The sequence below is a fragment of the Hydractinia symbiolongicarpus genome, chromosome 9, assembly GCF_029227915.1.
Source record: "Hydractinia symbiolongicarpus strain clone_291-10 chromosome 9, HSymV2.1, whole genome shotgun sequence".
NCBI classification, from domain to species: Eukaryota; Metazoa; Cnidaria; class Hydrozoa; order Anthoathecata; family Hydractiniidae; genus Hydractinia; species Hydractinia symbiolongicarpus.
Genome location: NC_079883.1, coordinates 15,911,661 through 15,936,954, shown reverse-complemented (window position 1 = coordinate 15,936,954; position 25,294 = coordinate 15,911,661). Strand labels below are relative to the sequence as shown.

The 25,294-nt window shown below is 35.3% G+C and overlaps 1 protein-coding gene across 4 annotated transcripts in view; it reads left to right on the top strand.

Annotated features, from left to right (window-relative positions):
- The window catches only part of LOC130657484 (serine/threonine/tyrosine-interacting protein-like), a 48,809-nt gene that overhangs the window by 6,369 nt on the left and 17,146 nt on the right, over positions 1–25,294 (top strand). For all 4 annotated transcript variants that reach the window (XM_057460473.1, XM_057460472.1, XM_057460471.1 and 1 more), the window contains 3 exons: positions 6,259–6,319; positions 12,839–12,875; positions 14,528–14,567. In XM_057460473.1, the coding sequence (XP_057316456.1) occupies positions 6,259–6,319; positions 12,839–12,875; positions 14,528–14,567 (138 nt within the window). The remainder of the gene's footprint in view (positions 1–6,258; positions 6,320–12,838; positions 12,876–14,527; positions 14,568–25,294) is intronic.

Genomic DNA, 25,294 nt, shown 5'->3' with positions numbered 1-25,294 from the left:
TAATGTGTGATTATTTAATGTTTAGGCAAAGTTGCTTACTTTAAAGGGAAAAAAGAACAAAAACAACAACAAACATATACTTAATAGAAACATTGCATCAATGCCTTTGTGTTTACTTTCTGATAATGCATAATGTTGTCCCTACGGACAAACGTCACGTTGTATGTATATCGAATTTTTATGTTGAACTTTGTACTTGATAATGGCCGTCGTACGGCCGAAAGGTCGTAAATATATTTCACCTAAAAGTGTTGTTGTTCTTTTTTCCCTTTAATATCATACACACTCACCATTGTTTAAAGTTTTGATAACTTTAGTCATTTTAAGTCTTTGCTCTTTTGGGCTGGTGTGTCAATCACTTCTTATGTATATTGTGAGGAAAGACGTAAGATTTAAAATAGGTTTAATGTATAATGTAAAATATACCTTAATGACATGAATTTATTTTCGCATTCATTAATGCTCGCGGTGTCTGACATTGGACAATTTTTTTGCATGTGGATAACCACTACACGAGCGCAGAAAGTGTTAATTTTTTCCTCAAAATGCTTAACAAAATGTCCACATTGGCCAAGTGCATTAAAGTCTTCAATTTCACAGCTCCCATCTCTATACCAGCCAACTTTCGTTTGGCACACGACTTATTGACAATACGCTGGTGAGCTAAAAACAAAGTTGTGTGGTTTTCTCTTTCTGTGGTTAAGTCTTATATATTAAATATACAGCTTGCTAGGTTTTATTGATTTTTGCTTAGTGTGGTCAGCAAGTGATATGAATGGAAGCTAAATGACAAACAAGCTAGCTAGCTATAAAGTGTCGAAGTTCAGGGACAATCCAACTTTCGTTTCGCACACGACTTATTGAAAATACGCTGGTGAGCTAAAAACATAAAGTTGTGTTGTTTTCTCTTTCTGTGGTAAAGTCTTGGATATTAAATATACAGCTTGCTAGGTTTTATCGATTTTTGCTTAGCCAGCGATTAAACTTATTTGGTCAGAAACTGGTATGAATGGAAGCTAAATGACAAACAAGCTAGCTAGCTATAAAGACATGAAAGGAGTTTTGCTAGCCTAGATAGAGCTTTAGTCAGTATATTTTATAGCACTTAAAGGCAACTTGCAACAAAAACTATATTTTCAACCTGCCCATCCAGTCTGCTGAATGTTCAACTGTTTAACAGTGGCTTTTTTGTGATCACATTTTCAGGGGTCTAATCTTAACATTGCCTGCCAGTATAGCTAGCTATATAGTTAAGTAGTAACATGCTGTTTAATTAACTGGTGCGAGCTGTAGTATAGTCAATGCATATGCAACTTGTTTTAATTCCTGTCAGCATTCGACAGGTGCTGTGGGATTTATAAATTAATTCATATCAAAATTTTGTGAAGTTGTGTTTAGTGTAAATTTATGTTCTCATTTTCTTGTTTGTAACATAAAGATGCAAATAACTGCAGTTTGGATATGACAGCATGTGATCACAAACCAAAAATATGAATTGCCAGCATACTGGCATGAGACAAGCAACTAACGTTCAACATCAGCAAGTTTGCCGATGTAAAATATCTTAGATTAGATAGGCTCATTACATATTTAACTGGCAGGACCTTATGTCTTGTCTTTGATTGCAAAGTGTTAAATCTTGCACAATGTTAGAACATACTTTTAAAGTTATTTTGTCTCCAAAGTCTTAGTTTTGTTTTTTTTCTAAACAAAGAATTCACTATGGGGGATATCACAAAATGTGTGAAAACGGAACCAGAATTTTTAAAGAATTTCTTGTTCAAAATATGTCAGCAAGAAACATGTGAGAGGGATATAAGCTAAATGCGCCTACCAAAATCAGAACTATTAAACGTACTTTTATAACTGTACTTTTCGCTAAAAATAAAACATATTTGGTGACAATTGAGAAAATGAGACTTGGTATGGCATGTTTTTGAGCGCAAGAAAAATTCCGCTATTATCATATAATCTTGATTTTAACCGTTTTCAGGGGCACTGATTAACGATTTTTGACAGTATATTAATATTGAAAAAAAATCCAAAAAATATTATGAATTCTTGATAGGTGGGGTGTCTTTGGACGTTTGAGCTTTGTAACACACTTTCCCATTTGCTAATTTAACATGTGAAACCAGAATTTTATGAAATATCAGTTGCTAAAGTCACTAAAAGTCACTCCATCTATAAAGAAACTCTGCCACGATTTTCTTTTGTAAAATTCTGTTTCAGTATACATTTTCAGCAATTTACAAAAAGCTTCAGAAGTGATTTTAGTTAATTGGAAATTGGAGAAAAGTGATTGCTAAATAATATTGCATTTTAGCACCAATTTGGAACACAGTCATATTTTTTATAAAGAAGGTGTTTTCTTTATCCAAGAAAAACTATTGTGCAATCAAATTCAAAATTCAACCAACAACCTGTCTTCGTGATTGCCTTAAGGAGTAATAGATGATTATATTTATACTTATTCTAGGATTTGGTAATAAAATATATGTATAAAGAATCTATCTTTTATAACGATATGGAAACTCTGCGTTTCTGTCTGTCTGTCTGTAACAGGCAAAGTAAATCCATTAAATAAGAATAGTGAAACCATTGCATTGCGCTTTAAAGTTTAAGGCTAAATGACTTGGAAACGGGCGGAAATCCTAGACATATCATCTCCTGTATGGATTAGAATCACCTAGGATCAGCGTTTCGAGCTCTATACAATGCAGGCAACGGTATACAAATTTTAGAAGAAGAATTTTTTGTACTTTGGCGAGTCTTTCTACCGTCAGCAAAATTTTTAAACCTTTATATCTTCTTAACTGTTTGTCAAAAACACACGCTCCTATACATTTTCAACAGTTAATCTTAAAATAATTTTTTTATTTATGCACTGCTGACATCATCAAAACTCCTAAAAGGACCTATATTTTTCTATAGGTTTACCGACTAGAAATGTATATTGCAGGCAAGAACTTATTTGCATAAACATTGACACATTGTTTTTTTCTGCTTACATTATTCCAGGAAATTTACCAGGCACGTAATTAGTGCGAATTTCGAAAATTCATGTCAATAAGGGGTCGTCTACAAATTTCGTATGATATTTTATACGAATATATACGAATTTAATTGCTTTTAATTCGTATAAAAATCGTATACAATTCGTATAGTGTTAAATAGTTATACGATTTTTAAAAAATCTAATACGAATTTTATACGATTTTCATACGAATTGTCATACGAATTATATTCTCTTTTATACGATTTTCATACGAATTTTCATACAAATTATATTCTCTTTCATACGAATTGTCATTCGAATTATATTCTCTTTTATACGAATTTTCATACGAATTATATTTCGTTTTTAAACTTTTAACATGCGATCTAAAAAAACATTTCTATCGCCGTTTTTCGTTTTTAAACTTTTTAAAATGCGATCTAAAAAAACATTTCTATCGCCGTTTTTCGTTTTTAAACTTTTTAAAATGCGATCTAAAAAAACATTTCTATCGTCGTTTTTCGTTTTTCAACTTTTAAAAATGCGATCTAAAAAAACATTTCTATCGCCGTTTTTCGTTTTTCAACTTTTAAAAATGCGATCTAAAAAAACATTTCTATCGCCGTTTTTCGTTTTTCAACTTTTAAAAATGCGATCTAAAAAAACATTTCTATCGCCGTTTTTCGTTTTTTAACTTTTAAAAATGCGATCTAAAAAAAAACATTTCTATCGCCGTTTTTCGTTTTTCAACTTTTAACAAGCGATCTAAAAAAACATTTCTATCGCCGTTTTTCGTTTTTCAACTTTTAAAAATGCGATCTAAAAAAACATTTCTATCGCCGTTTTTCGTTTTTAAACTTTTGAAAATGGGATCTAAAAAAAACATTTCTATCGCCGTTTTTCGTTTTTAAACTTTTTAAAATGCGATCTAAAAAAACATTTCTCTCGCCGTTTTTCGTTTTTCAACTTTTAAAAATGCGATCTAAAAAAATATTTCTATCGCCGTTTTTCGTTTTTAAACTTTTAAAATGCGATCTAAAAAATATTTTATTTTGAAACTCATATACGAATTTAATACAATGTCAAACGATTTTCTTTTTTTTAAAACCATACGCATCTAATTAAAATCTCATACGAATTTTTTATTAAACTCGTACGAATTTAACTCATACGAATTTGATTTAAAACTTATACGAATTTAATTTAAAACTCATACGAATTTTTTTAAACTCATACGAATTTAATTTAAAACTCATACGAATTTAATTTAAAACTCATACGAATTTAATTTAAAACTCATACGAATTTAATTAAAAACTCATACGAATTTTATACGAATTTAGAAAAATTTCATACGAATTTAATTACTGTATGGCAAAAGAAAATTCGTATAGCATATACGAATTTTTTTGATACGAATTGCTACGAATTTTGTAGATGACCCCTAAATACCCCTTATTAAAGTGTACCGTATTACCTCTAATAAGAGACCCCCTCGGATACCCCAGGCATCCACAACTCTGCGCTAGAAGAACTGACAATTGACGTGAACTCAGAAATTGACTCAGACATTGATATTGAGTAAAAAAAATATATAGAGTGAAAACAAAAGGCAAAAGAGTTTGGTATCAATTTTTTTTTATTTCCCCTCCTAAACCTCATTCTGGGTATAATCATATACTTGCCTCCTTGTCTTCAAGCAATAGAAGACGGGTCTTATATTAGAGGAATACAGTAACGTAAATATCCAGGACTTAAAAAAATTACTAGTTAATTTAATTTAAAAGCTGTAATTAAAGTGCAAAAATATATTTTTTAAAAAGGAAATACATAGCTTTCTTGCTTCACACACGTGTACTTAGTTTTCCTTGTTGAGGGACGGGGAAAAATTAGTATCATCCTGATATGACTCAATCACCCAATGTGAATAAGGCAAGCTACAGTGTATCTAATGTTGTGAACATTTTGATAAACATAGAAACTGGTTGTCAATGAACCCATTCTCAACATAAAGATAAACATATTTCCTGATTCACGTTAATTAAATTCTGTTTTATTAGTTGTTTTGCGTTAATTTTGGTATCATTAATTTTGTGCCGTGTTAATTTCCTGGAATAAGGTAACGTTAGCAGAAACTTTAGTGATGAATACTGTTCCTAACTATAGCTTATCAACAAACATCACAAACATTAAATTTAGAAAAATTGTAAACATACATAAATTTGTTCTTGTTGATAAAAATGTTTTTGCTTTTTTACGGTTTTTGAGCACGATTGTTAAAGCGATTAAACTTTCTTGTTTGGATTTTGACTTTTACTCCAATTGGACCATGCACAGGAAGCTAAAAATCTGAAATCTTTTAGCCTTTATTTCTCTATTGGCTATTATCGTGAAGCATCACATTTTTGAAATCGTTTCATTAAAAAATTATTTTTTAAAAAATATTGCTGGTCGCCCCATTTAGCTGCTTTAATTTTGGGCAAACTTAGTGACTATATCTAAACGTCTTCATTTTGTATTGTGTCCTACAAGTTCTTAAAAGCGGCTAATCATTTAATAGGCTTTAAAACTTTACATGATTTGTGATCACAGGCAAAGTATCATTCACTATTTTGTTTTTACCAAATGTAAATTAAACTACAGAATTGGGTGTTTCACCATTGTGAATGTATTGTAGTTGCACCTTTTTGAAGTGAGACAGTTGATGCAGCTTCTGCATCCTGTTTATTTGTTCTGGACGTGGAATTTTACTTGAATAAAAATTTAGTTATTTCAGCTAAAATCTATTCGTCTTATTTTGCTAAAAAAGGGCAAAAAGCACAAGTTATTCTTTTTCTTTCTTTTTTTTATTGATTTAATATAATGAAGGTCTTTTTTTTTTCAATAAAAGTGCCTTTTTTATTGTATTTTCCCTAACACTGCCCAATTTATACAGACGAAGTTTTATGAATTCAAATATCCACACAATTGAAGCTGTTTGCAAATTAAAAACTTTTGCAAGTTAACTTTCTTAAATTTCTAGAAGTCTTTTTAAAAACGAGAGTTGTTGTTTTGAAATAATAGTAAAAAGGATTTAGTTTCACTTTTTAATACTTATTGCAGTCAAAGTTTCCTGAGACAAGGTAATGCAAAAAGATTTTTTTAAGTTTGTTTTTTTCTTAAAGCTATATTTCTGTTAGTTGTCAACAAAAAACACATGCTATAATCATCTGGAGAGTCTACAATGCAATGCAATGCAATGTTCTTATCATTTTTCATAGATATTTAGTTTTAGATGTGATTGACAGTCAAGACGAACTGATACTAAAGCAATTCCCTTTAGTAAGCTATATTTGATATATATAGATATATGAAAATTCTTTACATTAAATTACTTAACTTGTGATTCTGTTGTGACAAACAGATTTTTTTTTGCTTAATCCCATTTTTTTTAAATAAGTACCCATGTTACATGTTGTGTACTTTGTTAATTAAATAGGTTTAGGGGCGCTTTAAACTTCGAAATGTGTATTGGCTAGAAGATTAGTTGGTGAAATTGTGAAAATAAAATTCTTGACTTTCTTGATTATTGCTTTGGAGTAATGTCTTAATAGACCTATTTCTATATCTATTTTGTTTTGCGAAATATGCGTGCGACATGCAGAATAAAATTTAAATGAGAAAGATGTTGAGCAAATTTCGGAATGCTAGTTGTTTACATGCAAGTTTAAAGAATGTGTAAACAAAATGTTGACTTTTTTAACTTGCATTTTCACCAAATCGTAGTTAACACAGTTATAAAAAAAGTACTGGTAGTGATAGTGTGACAAAAAAGTGGCAATATTCCAGATTTAATAAGCATATCTTTCAATATATGTTAGGTAGCTAAACGTAGACCCATTTTTAGAATAAACATTTTTATTTTACTATTTTCTAGTAAATTTAGAACAAAAACTTAATGTTAACGCTTAATGGCACTTTCTATTACTCTGATCATTTCAAAAAAATAAAATGAACTACCAGGCAAAACAGCAATTAGCCAGCTAAGCTACAATCCTGGAAAATCATTTTTATGAATTTCTTTTTGCTCCCAAATCAATGTTGAATATTGAATATGTTTAAAACCTAGAGTACTATAGATACATAACATTGAAAGACCAATGCTAACCTGCGCAGGCACGTGCAACCACGTGATATACGTGTAAGGCCTTTATTAGGCTGCAAGAGGCGATATTACAGTCGTTAGACGCATGTACCCGTCAACCACGTGTACAGGCCCCTAAAGGCTGTAATATGGCCTTTTGCGGCCTAATAAAGTCCGTATACATAAATCACGTTGTTCCACGTGCCTGCGCAGGTTACTATTGGTCTAATCCTTCCACTCTCAATGGACTACGACGTCCCAAGTTGTTTACCATTGTGTCATGGCGTTATAACGCCGTCAATTACAGGTACAGGCCCCTAAGGGCTGTAATATAGCCTCTTGTACCCATAATAAAGGCCTTACACGTATATCACGTGGTTGCACGTGCCTGCGCAGGTTATCATTGGTCCTATCCTTCCACTCTCAATGGACTACGACGTCCCAAGTCGTTTTCCATTGCGCCATGGCGTTATAACACCGTTAACTACGAGTACATGCCTCTAACGACTGCAATATGGCCTCTTGCAGCCTAATAAAGGCTTTACACGTATATCACGTGGTTGCACGTGCCTGCACAGGTTAGCATTGGTGTAATCCTTCCACTCTCAACGGACTACGACGTCCCAAGTGGTTTTCCAATGCGCCACGGCTTTATAACAGCGTCAGTCACGTGTACAGGCCCCTAAGGTCTGTAATATAGCCTCTTGTACCCTAGTAAAGGCCTTACACGTATATCACGTGGTTGCACGTGCCTGCGCAGGTTATCATTGGCTTATCCTTCCACTCTCAATGGACTACGATGTCCCAAGTTGTTTGCAATTGCGCCACGGCTTTACAACACAGTCACCCACGTGTACAGGCCTCTAAAGTCTATAGCATGGCCTTTTGCTGCGTAATAGAGGCCGTACACATGAATCACGTAGATCCACGTGCCTGCGCAAGTTACGATCGGACTAGTCCATGTACTCTCAATGGACTACGACGTCCCAAGTTGTTCGCAATTGCGCCACAGCTTTATAACACCGACAACCATATATATATATATATATATATATATATATATATATATATATATATATATATATATATATATATATATATATATATATATATATATATATATATATATATATATATATATATATATATATATATATATATATATATATATATATATATATATATATATATATATATATATATATATATATATATATATATATATATATATATATATATAAAATGAGAAAGATGTTGAGCAAATTTCGGAATGCTAGTTGTTTACATGCAAGTTTAAAGAATGTGTAAACAAAATGTTGACTTTTTTAACTTGCATTTTCACCAAATCGTAGTTAACACAGTTATAAAAAAAGTACTGGTAGTGATAGTGTGACAAAAAAGTGGCAATATTCCAGATTTAATAAGCATATCTTTCAATATATGTTAGGTAGCTAAACGTAGACCCATTTTTAGAATAAACATTTTTATTTTACTATTTTCTAGTAAATTTAGAACAAAAACTTAATGTTAACGCTTAATGGCACTTTCTATTACTCTGATCATTTCAAAAAAATAAAATGAACTACCAGGCAAAACAGCAATTAGCCAGCTAAGCTACAATCCTGGAAAATCATTTTTATGAATTTCTTTTTGCTCCCAAATCAATGTTGAATATTGAATATGTTTAAAACCTAGAGTACTATAGATACATAACATTGAAAGACCAATGCTAACCTGCGCAGGCACGTGCAACCACGTGATATACGTGTAAGGCCTTTATTAGGCTGCAAGAGGCGATATTACAGTCGTTAGACGCATGTACCCGTCAACCACGTGTACAGGCCCCTAAAGGCTGTAATATGGCCTTTTGCGGCCTAATAAAGTCCGTATACATAAATCACGTTGTTCCACGTGCCTGCGCAGGTTACTATTGGTCTAATCCTTCCACTCTCAATGGACTACGACGTCCCAAGTTGTTTACCATTGTGTCATGGCGTTATAACGCCGTCAATTACAGGTACAGGCCCCTAAGGGCTGTAATATAGCCTCTTGTACCCATAATAAAGGCCTTACACGTATATCACGTGGTTGCACGTGCCTGCGCAGGTTATCATTGGTCCTATCCTTCCACTCTCAATGGACTACGACGTCCCAAGTCGTTTTCCATTGCGCCATGGCGTTATAACACCGTTAACTACGAGTACATGCCTCTAACGACTGCAATATGGCCTCTTGCAGCCTAATAAAGGCTTTACACGTATATCACGTGGTTGCACGTGCCTGCACAGGTTAGCATTGGTGTAATCCTTCCACTCTCAACGGACTACGACGTCCCAAGTGGTTTTCCAATGCGCCACGGCTTTATAACAGCGTCAGTCACGTGTACAGGCCCCTAAGGTCTGTAATATAGCCTCTTGTACCCTAGTAAAGGCCTTACACGTATATCACGTGGTTGCACGTGCCTGCGCAGGTTATCATTGGTCTTATCCTTCCACTCTCAATGGACTACGATGTCCCAAGTTGTTTGCAATTGCGCCACGGCTTTACAACACAGTCACCCACGTGTACAGGCCTCTAAAGTCTATAGCATGGCCTTTTGCTGCGTAATAGAGGCCGTACACATGAATCACGTAGATCCACGTGCCTGCGCAAGTTACGATCGGACTAGTCCATGTACTCTCAATGGACTACGACGTCCCAAGTTGTTCGCAATTGCGCCACAGCTTTATAACACCGACAACCATATATATATATATATATATATATATATATATATATATATATATATATATATATATATATATATATATATATATATATATATATATATATATATATATATATATATATATATATATATATATATATATATATATATATATATATATATATATATATATATATATATATATATATATATATATATATATATATATATATATATATAAATGAGAAAGATGTTGAGCAAATTTCGGAATGCTAGTTGTTTACATGCAAGTTTAAAGAATGTGTAAACAAAATGTTGACTTTTTTAACTTGCATTTTCACCAAATCGTAGTTAACACAGTTATAAAAAAAGTACTGGTAGTGATAGTGTGACAAAAAAGTGGCAATATTCCAGATTTAATAAGCATATCTTTCAATATATGTTAGGTAGCTAAACGTAGACCCATTTTTAGAATAAACATTTTTATTTTACTATTTTCTAGTAAATTTAGAACAAAAACTTAATGTTAACGCTTAATGGCACTTTCTATTACTCTGATCATTTCAAAAAAATAAAATGAACTACCAGGCAAAACAGCAATTAGCCAGCTAAGCTACAATCCTGGAAAATCATTTTTATGAATTTCTTTTTGCTCCCAAATCAATGTTGAATATTGAATATGTTTAAAACCTAGAGTACTATAGATACATAACATTGAAAGACCAATGCTAACCTGCGCAGGCACGTGCAACCACGTGATATACGTGTAAGGCCTTTATTAGGCTGCAAGAGGCGATATTACAGTCGTTAGACGCATGTACCCGTCAACCACGTGTACAGGCCCCTAAAGGCTGTAATATGGCCTTTTGCGGCCTAATAAAGTCCGTATACATAAATCACGTTGTTCCACGTGCCTGCGCAGGTTACTATTGGTCTAATCCTTCCACTCTCAATGGACTACGACGTCCCAAGTTGTTTACCATTGTGTCATGGCGTTATAACGCCGTCAATTACAGGTACAGGCCCCTAAGGGCTGTAATATAGCCTCTTGTACCCATAATAAAGGCCTTACACGTATATCACGTGGTTGCACGTGCCTGCGCAGGTTATCATTGGTCCTATCCTTCCACTCTCAATGGACTACGACGTCCCAAGTCGTTTTCCATTGCGCCATGGCGTTATAACACCGTTAACTACGAGTACATGCCTCTAACGACTGCAATATGGCCTCTTGCAGCCTAATAAAGGCTTTACACGTATATCACGTGGTTGCACGTGCCTGCACAGGTTAGCATTGGTGTAATCCTTCCACTCTCAACGGACTACGACGTCCCAAGTGGTTTTCCAATGCGCCACGGCTTTATAACAGCGTCAGTCACGTGTACAGGCCCCTAAGGTCTGTAATATAGCCTCTTGTACCCTAGTAAAGGCCTTACACGTATATCACGTGGTTGCACGTGCCTGCGCAGGTTATCATTGGTCTTATCCTTCCACTCTCAATGGACTACGATGTCCCAAGTTGTTTGCAATTGCGCCACGGCTTTACAACACAGTCACCCACGTGTACAGGCCTCTAAAGTCTATAGCATGGCCTTTTGCTGCGTAATAGAGGCCGTACACATGAATCACGTAGATCCACGTGCCTGCGCAAGTTACGATCGGACTAGTCCATGTACTCTCAATGGACTACGACGTCCCAAGTTGTTCGCAATTGCGCCACAGCTTTATAACACCGACAACCATATATATATATATATATATATATATATATATATATATATATATATATATATATATATATATATATATATATATATATATATATATATATATATATATATATATATATATATATATATATATATATATATATATATATATATATATATATATATATATATATATATATATATATATATATATATATATATATATATATATATATATATATATATATATATATATATATATATATATATATATATATATATATATATATATATATATATATATATATATATATATATATATATATATATATATATATATATATATATATATATATATATATATATTGGTATTAGTGAAGTAGAGTCATTCAACCTTATAGTTTGAATTTTGAAAACTTTTTTACCAAATACAATTTACGATGGAGGCTTAAAATGGCACAAAAATAAGCAAGAACATGCCAAGGAAAGTTTAAAATCCAATTTGCCCCACCAAGTCAAATTAGTGTCCTAATTCTGAGATCACAAATGTGTACAATGTGAGTTTAACAAGGTCAACTATTATTTTAAAAGAACTGTCAGTAAGCCTGGCTAATGTTATTTTTATAGACTTTGAAAAATAAGTTACACTTAATAACTTGTGATAGGATATATACCAGCAATATCATTAATTTTGGTAAACAGCTTGAAATTGCATGTTTGTTTGGAACAAGTCAGCCAGTCAGCTATATTCAAAGCTAGCTAATACCTAGTTCAATAAACACCAAGAATAACAAACAAGCCATTAGAACGGCCCACTGTTTGGCAGATACATGCTATTATGCCATATTATCACCAAATGTTGATAACAATCTTTATGACAAATTAATTTTGCAAATATTGCAAGTAAACAAACCATATCCCACTACTTCGCTGCAAATTAAAGATTTGCTCATAACTAATCTCGTTTTCATGTTATTCGTATATTCTGCGGAATTAAAATGGATATGGAAATAGGTCTATTTGAATAAAATTATTTTTATTGAAAATGATTTTAACCATACCTAATTCGCGATTCATGTCCGAAATTTTTGCTGAAACGGTTTTTCTTTAAGTTTTTTTAATGTTACTTAAGCTTATAAAAAATCCGCCCTCTCACCCCGTCTGGTCATAATAATGTTCGAAAAAGCCTGGACTAAATAGGGTTAGGGTAACACAAAGAGCACTACTTTCTTCTAGGAACGTGTATGTCACTTGAATAAGTCACCAGTTTAATTTGTTATAAGTAAACTTATTTGTTTTAGGTGAAACATTTTATTGATGAATGCCTGGCTTCTCAAGGTAAAAAGTAAAACTCTCTTGTAAAGTAAAACTTTCTTGTTTAATTAATTTTTGATTTGTATATGTGTATATTTATTTATTTATTCATTGTGAAAAAGAAGCAGTAGAATAATGTGGAATCCGTGTTTTGGACAATGTATGTTTCCTAGTTTTTTTGTGGTTGAAATAGGACAAAATAATGATATATTATGAATTTCGAAATTAAAATTTCAACAAACTATGGGAACTTTTTAATAAACACATATAACAGAATTATCACTGACGGCCGAACATGTGACTACTTTAATGTGAGAAGTTATTTACATGATTCACGGAAGTAAAATCTTCGAATTTTTTTATTGCCTGTTTTGTGAAATTAAATATCAGGTTATTTAGTACACATCTTTTTTATAAGAAACACAATGTTTCTTAACTTAAGGTGGGATTAAAGGTACTTTCAACTGCTAAATCAAACGATATTGAGAAGATTGAAAAACTAGATTGCTAAAAAGGGTTAACATACAGGCTGAACCCAACAATTTTGTTTATATAAAACATGAAAACTTTAACAGTCATACTGTTTCTGAACCACGTCGCCAGTGTAGCTTTTTGCTGCTCACATTTTTTGGTACTCGCAACATTATTTTTGTTGCTAGTAAATCAAAATCAAATCGTGTTACTGGTAACACTAAAATGTTGTGTGCAACTAAAAAACGTTGGTAGTACCATAAAAAATCTGGACACTAAAAAATTTCTTCATGTTGTCAAAAATTTTGTATTAAGCCAACCACAATGCACTAATTATAACGAATTCTTTGTGTGGCGACACAATCTGTTTGTTGGACGTTTGTAACAAAATTGAATTTGTCACCATAACCTGAAAATATTGCTTTCCATCCTGATCTAACACACAAAGCAGGTCAAAAAAACTCGAAATTATTTCAAGCATAATCTTTATGAATAACTTTCTGCATATCCATAACATATCATTATATTTATATTATACAAATCTGTTTTATTTATAAACCGTATTTGTCCTGGGCTAATGCGCTGGCCTTGATTATCTGTCTTTTCATGGTCACAAACGCTTAAATTAAAGAGCTACCTTACATTTTATCTTCAATATCATGGACCACTCATCACCAATAAAAAATGGTAAGCAACGAAATGTTGCTAAACCAAATGCTCATATTATGACATATTGAAGAAGAACTACTTTGTTCATCACTAACATACTGCCAAGCAGTGAGCGGGATTCGATCCGCGGTCCCCAGAACTGGGAGCCGCAGACGAACCCACTACACTACGTGCGGCAATATGTTAGCTATGAACTCAGATAGTTTATCCGGATGGTGTGTATACATATAGGTGAATATTTATCATAGCACATCCGTATTTCATTCTCAACAGAGAATGGTTCACCCCGATCTGATCATGACGGGCGAGTATAATGCGTTTAAGTCATATTGAAGAAGAACTACTTGATCAGAGGTCTGATCGGGGTGAAGTATTCTCTGTTGAGAATGGAATACGGATGTGCTATGATAAATATTCACCTATATGTATACACACCATCCGGATAAACTATTAATAGTAATTAATAATTAATAGTCTTCAAATTTTCTCTTATACATGTGGTTTTTATTGACATTTTTGTGATGTTTTGCATTTAGGTAAAGTTCTTCTTCATGGTAATGGAGGTTTATCTCGAAGGTAAGAATCAAATTCTGCCATACTTAAGAAAACTATGAATACACTTTATAAGTACAAACTTCTAGACGCTTGGCAATTTCAGATCATGTTTATGTTTTTTAAAATTCTAAAAGGCTTTACATGCCTTCATTTTGCGAAAGTTTTGCCTAAAATTTTGCCTAAAATTTTCAATTTTATTAATGATCGCATTATCTTTAGAATAAAAAACAGTATTTTAACACTAGGCATTTTTGACTATGTGAAGTATTAACGTTGAGTCTGATAATTGTGCATTTGATTTGTTAAAATGATTTTAGAAGTTAATTTGTGCTTTAATTTCAACATAAATCCGCTGTGTCTATTGGAACATTGCAAATACTGCCTTTGAGTTTTCCAGTTCCGATATTACTGGCATAGCTTTAGTTGCTATTGTATTTTGTTTCATGCTCAAATCTCTTTAATAATAGCCGTATTTTGTCTATCTCTGCGCGGACCCCCCGCTTAGTTAGAAAATCGTGCTACGGAAACACGAATATGAAATGCAATATATTTTTATCCACTTTGCCGCGACGGGTAAATTTAAAGGATGGGCGAACCCGTGGATTCTTCCACGGGCTAACGACTAGTCTCTAGGATAATAGCCGTATTCCGTCTGTCTGTTTGTGTGCAAGAAAAAAGTTGTGTTACGGAAACACAAAATGCGATATATAAAGGACGGGCAACCCCGTAGATTTTTCCACGGGCTACCGGCTAGTCTCTTTAATAATAGCCGTATTCCGTCTGTCTGTGTGTCCGCGAAAGCCGCCTCCCGTAACGGAAACACGAAATTTTTAAAATGTGCACGAATATCAAATGCGATATATTTTTATCCACTTTGTTTTGACCGCTCGCGCGTAGAATACCATTCACAACGCCTGATTCTTTAAAAAAACAAACAAGATTCGCGACCAGAAAGAATCCAAGATCTTCGCGGAACGAAGGCCATTTTGATAATGGTCGTGTTTGTGGTCAGTGTGTGAGGTTTGTAGGCCTGTTTGACTTTTTTATCTTCTAAAAGCCTTATATATTTGTAATATTTGTTTTCTGTTTGTTTTCAATGTTAGGATAAATATATTGTCACGTTTTTTAGCCACGTACAGATCTTAAACGCACCAGTTTTAGGATGTTTGGCTAGGAACGAAGATTAGCTAGCTATAGCTACTAGCTAGCTAGAGCCTCACTTATTGCTATTCTGTTTGGTATAAGAGCTTTTTATCCTAGCCAACATTTATTTTTATGTTGAGGCTGTGGCTATTTAAAAAGTGAAAGTATAAAAATGCAGTTTGGCTACAACAATATTCTTAAGCAATACATAATTTTTATGCTAAATGCAGTTAGCTAGCTAGGTATAGCTACATATTTTATAATTTTTCTGCAAACTTTTTCTGCAAATGAAATGGCTGAGCGATTGTTTTGGCTGGACGAGTAACGACAGGCTGTTCCCTGTGTTTTTATTTAAACCGAAGTTGCAATGAACATTTTTGGAAAAGGGTAATACGCCTTATGCGCCTGTTCAACTGTGTTTAACTGTACTAAGCGGTTAGCCCAGTGTTAAAAACAGACTGTTTTTTGTAAAAGGCTGTTACGCCTATGGGCATGTGCAACACCGTTTACCTGTATATACTAAGGTCAGCCCACCACTGTGACAATTAATTTTTAAACTTTCTTGGGAATCACGCCTGGACTAACCGCTCAGCCCTGTGTCTGCGAGAAAGTTTTTTTCAAAAGGGTATTATTCCTATACGCTGTGCAACACGGTTTAACTGTACTAAGCGCTCAGCCCAGTGTCACGATTAATTTTTTAACTTGCGCAAAAAGTTATTCTGCAAAATGAAATAAAATTGACGATTGTTTTTGCTATGATGGAGTAACAACACTTTGTAAACTCTGTTTTTATATCAGTTATCGTTGCGGGAAAGTTATTTTTTGAAAAATATGTTACAGTCGCACACTATAATGGTGTATGCGCTTCAAAAGATTAACGACATACTGTATACCTGTACTAAAGCGCTCCACCTGATCGTGTGGGACAGTTTACGGCTCTTATTAAGCGCTCCACAGAGTGTTCAATGCCGGATCACCCCTTTACTTGTGGCTTAACCCGGCGTTTCGACGCCGGGTTTCCCGGCTAGTCTCTATAATAATAGCCGTCGTCTGTCTGTCTCTGCGCAAGATGGCACCTCAAGTAGCGTGACATACGAAATGCGGTATATATAAAGGACGGGCACAACGGGGATTTTTCCACGGGTTAACGACTACTCTTGTTAATAATGGCCGTATTTTGTCTGTGTGTCCGCGAGAGCCGTGTCCCGTAACGGAATTGCGAAATTTTTATAATGCGCACCAATACCAAATGCGATATATTTTTGTCCACTTTGTTGCAACGGGTGAATTTAAAGGACGGCCGAACCCGTGGATTTTTCCACGGGCTAATCTCTATTACTAGCCATAGTTACCACTAATGCGCCTCGAATTGCTAATAATGATTTAAAAAAAAAAATTAAAATGGAAAATCGTGGTATTAGAACTTATTATTTTCGTTATTTTCACATTTCGCTAAGGCTCTATCTATAAAGTTGGATCCTGAAGACTCTTTCTTAGATCTTGATTAAACACGTAATCATTGCTTTTGAATTTTGGTTAAAATTCGTTCAAAAGACTTACGCATACATTTTTTACTTAACAAATCTCCGAAAATTCTTGTGCTGAAATAACAAATTGTGTCCGAAAGTTTTTCTGCTAAAACATTTTCCACCAAAAATTTTAGTTCTGCGTGATAACGAATATGATAACAGAAATGCAGTACGGAATTGCATAGAGGCTTGTGAATAAGCTTATTGCCCGGGGGAAAATTTTTAAATAAAAAGACCTGTGACTTGAAGATTTCCATCATTAGTCTGAAAAATTCTGAAATATGAAGTAGACTTTAAAAACGGAGAACAATGGGGTATATAAACACATCATAACTATCCTAATTCTCAATTATTATTGCGTAAAATACAACTTGATAAATAAAAAATAATTTTTTTTTTACATATATATAGTATATATTCTAAAACAATAGTTAAAACTTTAACTGGATTTTTTTATAACTGATCTCGAAAATTCCAGGATGCAGGATTGCTATGTATGAACTTCACGATTCGAATATATATAATAACTTCTGAGCAATTTCAATTTCAATGAATTATTACTCTGTTAAGTTACCAATAAAATCCTTAAAAATTTCTCTCGTTGAAGATTTTTCGAAACTGCTGATGGTGCATGGTTTCATAACAAATGATCTGAAAAAGAAAGTATATTTAAAATTGAGAAAGAAGAATACAATTTTACCAGAACTGAATTAATACTAGGTTGTTTAATTATTGTCTACTTATCTGATTTAAAGTTAGAATTTAATAAAAAGATACAAATCAATGCCATGTGATACACAAAAGGTATACTATATAAATAAAAATATATATATAAATTTAGTCAAGCTGGCTTTGATATCATTGTTAAACAAGTATAATATTAAGCAGGCGATACAAGATTTTCAAACCTGTGGACAATACAGGACTTATTTTGTTGAAATCGATTTATTGAATTTTACAAATTTGATTGTTTATTATCGAGGAAATTGATTGGTCATTGTTTTCGAATTGAATTGAACAAGTTGATACAAAAAAGGGTAGACACTCAATTAATAAATTTGTCAGATTTGATAAATCAACAACATCATTTATAATTTCAAGAAAAAACATGAAAAAGTGAAGAAAACAAAGAAACATACTGTGGGTAGCGTCTAGTTGTACTACAACAGCTAATTATGTTATGTTGTTGGTTAATTTATCAGTTCAACTTGACTGTTCCGTGCAATGAACAACAATATTTTTTCATGATTCAACAAATATCTTTTTATATATACACCTGATAGTAGCCCCACAAAGGTTCCTTAAGAAGTTATTTTACTCACCCAAAACACCTGTACTTTTTACGGTGTATGTGGCATATCAGCACCCTCGTTGATAAAATTACATAGGGCAGGATAAAAGTTTTTTGTTGCTTGCGACTTTTGAAAAAAGGGGACTCTAATGAAAGCACTATTTTGTGCAGTTCTAGCTTGATAGCTGTAGTACAAGTAAGAGTAGTTTTACGACTATTACCTAATAAAATGCAAGAATTTAAAAATAAGTATTTAGCTCCCTAGCTACATAAGTAAAGCTATTACGACAAGCCAGACCCTCGGGAAGGGGAGACCAACAAAATGTAAGAAAATAGTCATTGCCATACACGGAATCTTCTGTTCTTGATTGACTTTAAATTGTAATACATTTATAAATTGCGGCCTTTGAATCAACGCCATAAACCGTTCTGAGTTTAATTTCATGTAAGATATAAGTAATCCTTCTACTTACTTACTGTTAACAAGTTTGGCAACAACGTGGATAAACAAAAACAAATCTTTTCTTGAAGATAAATTCACGTGCAGCGACATTCTAGCACATTAAACGAGACAATATTACAAAGCCTCAAATTAACATAACAAAAGAATCTCGATAAACATTTTTTATGGCAGTCAAATCTTCAGAGACAACAAGGAAACCGAGACAAGATAAGTTTTGCTCGATCAGTGTTTTTTTTGTCCTGATGGTACCAAACACACAGGTTGTGTTATATCAAACCTAGGTTGGATGTTCGAGCTGAAGTCCCCCGCGAAGTTAAGAGTAAGAAAAAAACTTCTCCATACACCACAAAATATATAGTACTAGTCGTTGCCCGTGGAAAAATCCACGGGTTCGCCCGTCCTTTATATTTACCCGTCGCAACAAAGTGGATAAAAATATATCGCATTTGATATTCTTGTTTCCGTAACATCATTTTCTAACTCAGCGGGGGGTCCGAGCAGAGACAGACAGACGGAATACGGCTATTATAATAGAGATAGTGATACCCGCGGTCCACTAAATGTGCACCCCTCCGGCGGGGCGCAATAATAGCCGTATTTTGTCTGTCTCTGCGCAACATGGCGGAGCAAGTAGCGAGACCCGCCGAAAATCCCCGCGGCCCTGCAGCTTTATTTCGAATCCCCGGCAGACCCCGTTTTTTTACCGGTCTTGCTTTGCCGCTCATTGTAATAAACCAATCACGAGGCTCCATTTTCACTAATGACCAATCCAAGTGCTTCGCGGCCTCAACATGCCGACGGGAGGAAACATGCTACCCCTAAGGCCATTTTGGTTTGGAAGTGATGGTGTGAAGTTTGTAGGTTTCTGTTATATATCCGCCATTTATGTTTACATTTTGTTCTATGCTATTGGTTATACTTTAAAACCATGTGTTTGTGTTTTCCGCTTATATCTTTGCGAGATTTGTACATGTGATTTTATTATAAAGATGGCGGTCTAAGAAGTGGTATATACATTTTCTGTCTGTCTGTTTTTCCCCATCTTTCTGAAGTTATAATAAGTGGCGACGAGGATATATTACCGAAATGGCTACCTACGGAAAAATTGGAGAGTTTGATCCGGCAACGGAACTCTGGAACAATTACATCGAGAGAGTGAATCAGTTCTACATAGCAAATGACATTGCAGATGCCACCAAGAAGAGAGCAATCCTGCTGAGCTCATGTGGAGCCAAAGCCTACCAGCTGTTGAGAGGTTTGTCAAATAACAATCCTGCTTCCAAATCTTATGACCAGCTAGTACAATTAATGAAAGATCATTTATATCCCACTCCCAATTCGATAGCTGAGAGATTCAGATTCAACACTCGTGATAGGCAACCTTCTGAAACAATTTCCCAGTACTTGGCAGTTTTGCGTCGACTCAGTGAACATTGTGAGTATGGAGAAACACTGGACGACATGTTAAGAGATAGACTTGTTTGTGGTATTAAGGAGGAAAAAATACAACAAAAGCTCCTGAGTGAGAAAGACCTCACCTTAGCCAAAGCCCTACGAATTGCATGTTCTATGGAATCAGCAGCAAGCTACTCCAAAAGCATTCTCCAACATCAAGCGACAGGCAACATTTCAGAGAGTGTCCACGCTTTGGAGAGAGCCCGAGACAACCCAGGGAGGGATTGCTATCGATGTGGAGGGACAAAACATACAGCAGAGGCATGTCCATTCAAGGATGCTGAATGTTATTATTGCCACAAAAAAGGACACACCGTTAAAAAATGTCGTCAAAAGAAACGAAATGATGAGAAATCCAGACCACCCCGGAAACCAATAAACCAACTGGAGTCCGAACATGAAGGAAATGTTTACAACGAAACTGTTGAACAGTCCGATATGTTTAACCTGTATAAATTAGAAGGGAGCAGAGTTGAACCGCTTTTTGTAAATGTCAGTATTGAAGGAAAAACCATCAAGATGGAGGTCGATACCGGTGCATCGATGTCGGTGATAAGTGAAAAAACATTACGGAAATGCATTCCAGAGTTGACCATCCAGCCTAGTAACTTAAAGTTAAAAACTTTTACAGGGGAAATCATAACACCCTTGGGATCAGCTGCTGTAAACGTTGAACACCAAAAACAGAAATACACACTGTCATTGACTATCGTACCCGGGGAATCTCCTTCATTGTTAGGTCGAGATTGGCTAAAAGTAATCAAGTTAGATTGGCCCAGTTTGTTCCAGGTCAAGCATTCTAGCAATACCAATCTACAGCAAATATTAGTACAGCATGCCGCCGTGTTTACGGAAAGTATGGGATTGCTGAAGGACTTTAGAGTCCATATTCCTGTGGACTCCTCTGTCGCACCAAAGTTTTGCAAAGCACGACCAGTCCCGTATGCCTTAAAAGACAGGATCGACACTGAACTTGATAGACTTGTACAAGATGGCATATATGAACCAGTTGAATATTCAAGATGGGCAGCCCCTATCGTACCGGTAAAGAAAGAGGACGGTACTATCAGAATATGCGGCGATTACAAACAGACAATAAACCAGGCTGCACCTTGTGACTCTTATCCAATTCCGCGAACTGAAGATCTTTTCGCCTCAATGTCAGGGGGTGAAAAGTTCACAAAGCTGGATTTGAGTCATGCATACCAGCAATTGGAGTTGGACGAGGAAACAAGAGAATACCTCACAATCAACACACACCGTGGCTTGTACCGCCCCACAAGACTTCAGTATGGAGTACATTCCGCCACCGGCATTTTTCAGAGGGAAATGGATAGGCGACTCCGCCATATACCACGTACCAAAGTGCGAGTAGACGATATTTTAATATCTGGTAAGGATGATGAGGAACATTTGAGAAATTTATCGTCAGTCCTGCAAGTGATTGAAAGCTCTGGATTGCGACTGAAGGAAGTCAAATGCGTATTTCTAGCAGAAGAGGTGACTTATCTGGGTTACAACATTACCAAGGAAGGAATATCGCCTTCACCAGAGAAGGTCAAAGCTATAAGGAATGCAGCCCCTCCAGAGAATGTTACACAGTTAAAGGCTTATCTCGGAATGCTCAACTATTATAATCGTTATCTACCAAACCTTTCTGCAATGATTGAACCACTGCATCGTCTGCTGAGAAAGGGGACAACCTTTCACTGGAAAACCGAACAAGAAAAAGCGTTTACCGAATCGAAAGCTCTACTATATAAAGCACCGTTGCTGACGCATTTTGACCCCCAACGTTCGATCCTTGTGTCCTGTGACGCCTCTCCTTATGGGATAGGTGCTGTTCTCGCCCATGTAATGGATGATGGTTCCGAGAAGCCCGTATGTTATATTTCACGGACTCTTTCTCCAGCAGAGAGGAATTATGCCCACATTGAGAAAGAGGGTTTAGCCATAGTATTCGCAGTCAAAAAGCTTCATCAATATCTTTATGGACAGTCTTTCAGAATTATAACTGATCACAAACCTCTTTTGGGACTATTCGGACAAAACAAACCAATTCCACCGCTTGCAGCTGCTCGTGTTCAGAGATGGGCCCTCCTGCTGTCTGCTTATAGCTACGTCTTGGAGTACAAACCAGGTGTCAATCACGCCAACGCTGACTGTCTAAGCCGCCTTCCACTTCAAGCAGACAGTTCTGATTACTCGAACAATGAAAGTGCAATTCACATGATGGACCTAGTGCAAGCACCACTAACCTCCGCTGATGTTAAGCTACATACAAGTCGTGACCCAGTCCTGAGCAAAGTGTTGGACTTGATATCCAACGGTTGGAAAGTAAACCGAGAAATAGAATTACAACCGTACTTTTCAAGGAAGGATCAACTCAGCATCGACAACCAATGCTTGCTGTGGGGTTCTCGTGTCATTATACCAAGCTCGTTACGACCACAACTGCTTGGACAACTTCACCAGTCTCACCCAGGGATCACTCGCATGAAAAGTTTGTCGAGAAGTTTTGTGTGGTGGCCAAAGATGGATTCTGAGATTGAGTTAACCGTCAAAAATTGCAAAACCTGTGAAATCCACCAAAAAATGCCAGCTGCAGCACCAATACATTCCTGGGAATACCCAAGCCAACCCTGGGAGCGGATCCACATGGATTATGCGGGACCGTTTTTGAACAAAATGTTTTTGATAGTTGTTGATGCTTTTTCGAAATGGGTGGAAGTAATAGTCATGAATAGCTCCACCTCCACTGCGACTATTGAGCAACTGCGCAAAATCTTTGCCACGCATGGCCTGCCTGGAGTTTGTGTTAGTGATAATGGACCGTGTTTCGCAAGCACTGAATTTGAGCAATTTATGAAACGAAATAACATCAGACACATTTTTTCTGCACCATACCATCCTGCTTCAAATGGACAAGCAGAGAGAACCGTCCAAACTGTGAAAAACAGTCTTAAAAAGATAGAATCGAATGGTCAATCCATTGAGACCAGAGTAAGCCGTTTGCTGTTCACGTACCGCATCACACCACACACCACCACGGGCAGGTCACCTGCAGAACTACTGTTCAATCGTCAATTAAGGAGTGCCCTCCATTTCGTTAAACCAGATCTGAAACAGACAGTCAAGGGGAAACAGATGGATTCTGAGAATCGAAGTCATCGATTGAAACCGCTGCGGCAATTTCTAGACCAAGAGGAGGTACTGATTAGAAATTTTGGTCAAGGACCACGGTGGGTGAGAGGAAACATTTCGAGAAAGAGAGGACCTGTGACATACGATGTTGAAGTGGGAGAGAAAATCGTTCAACGCCACATCGATCAAATGCGAGCTGCAACCGGCGAGAGATTAGCTGATTCAGCAATGGTAGAGACAGACCCACCTCTGGCTGTGCTACCACAGTTTGAACCGTCAGAAGTTGACGAAACCGTTACTGAAATCGAGCCAAGAGTCCAGTTACCTGTTCCTGAGACATCTGAGCCGTTTGAAGACGTTGCAGAAGATGTGAACAAGGACACCAATTCTCGACCTGAACGATCTCGCCGTTTACCAAAGCATTTCGAGGACTATGACTTGAACCGCATTGTATACGTTTAAACTGTGGACTATTGGTGGAGGATTGTTATATATCCGCCATTTATGTTTACATTTTGTTCTATGCTATTGGTTATACTTTAAAACCATGTGTTTGTGTTTTCCGCTTATATCTTTGCGAGATTTGTACATGTGATTTTATTATAAAGATGGCGGTCTAAGAAGTGGTATATACATTTTCTGTCTGTCTGTTTTTCCCCATCTTTCTGAAGTTATAATAGTTTCCTTTCGATTTTCTTTCTCCTTATTTCTTCTGAGTACTTTTTATGCTATAGGATTATTTAGTTTGTTTTCACATGTTAAGGTGAATATTTCATCACATTTTCTTAATCTTAAACAAACCAATTTTAAGTTTTTGGCTAGCTACACAACGTACATTTTGAGGCAGCTAGCTATAGCTATCTTTATTTATTCCTATTCTTTTAAAGTTTTTATTCAGTTTGGTATATTGTTCTTTATTTTTATGTTGCAGTTGGGTCTACCTATCTAGCTCCTTTTAGCTCTACCTCTGGCTAAAAAGTGAAAGTAGCTAAATGCAGTTATGCACCTACCAATTTTATTACTGCTATGAAAGCTTATGCTGAAAAATAAAATTGCTGAGTATATTTTTTTTAACTGAACTTGATAACGACAGGCGGTTTCCTGATTTTTTTTAAACTGAAGTCGCAATAAAGTTTTTTTAAAAATGGTGTTATGCCTATACTCATGTGCGACACAGTCTAGCTGTACTAAGCGCTTAGTTCGGTGGTAACAACGGGCTGTTTCCTGTGTTTCTGTTTAACCGAAGTTGTGATAACGTTTTTTACAGAAAAAAAGTACACACTGTTTACCTATACTAAGCGCTCAGCTTAACATTTTTTTGAACTTTTCCCGGGAACATTCCCTGAAAAATAAAGAAGGTTGGCCAGCTGCTTTCGCTATGACGGGGTAACATTGAATTGTAATCTGGGTTTTTATTTTACCTAAGTTGTCTCACCTAAGTTATTTTTTGAATAGTATATTACACCGGAAACACCATAAAGTTGTGTGCACTTCACTTGATTTTCTACACACTATATGGCTGTACTATAGCGCTTTACCTGAATGTGTGTTGACGGTTCTTATTAATCACTCAATCTGGTGTTTAACGCTGGGTAACACAGCTACTTGTGGCTTAACCCGGCGTTTCAACAGAGTGTATTCTGTGTTTTGTAAACCAAAGCTTCAATAGTTTTTTTGAATAGGGTCTTAAGCCTAAACGCATGTGTCGCACGATTTACCTGTA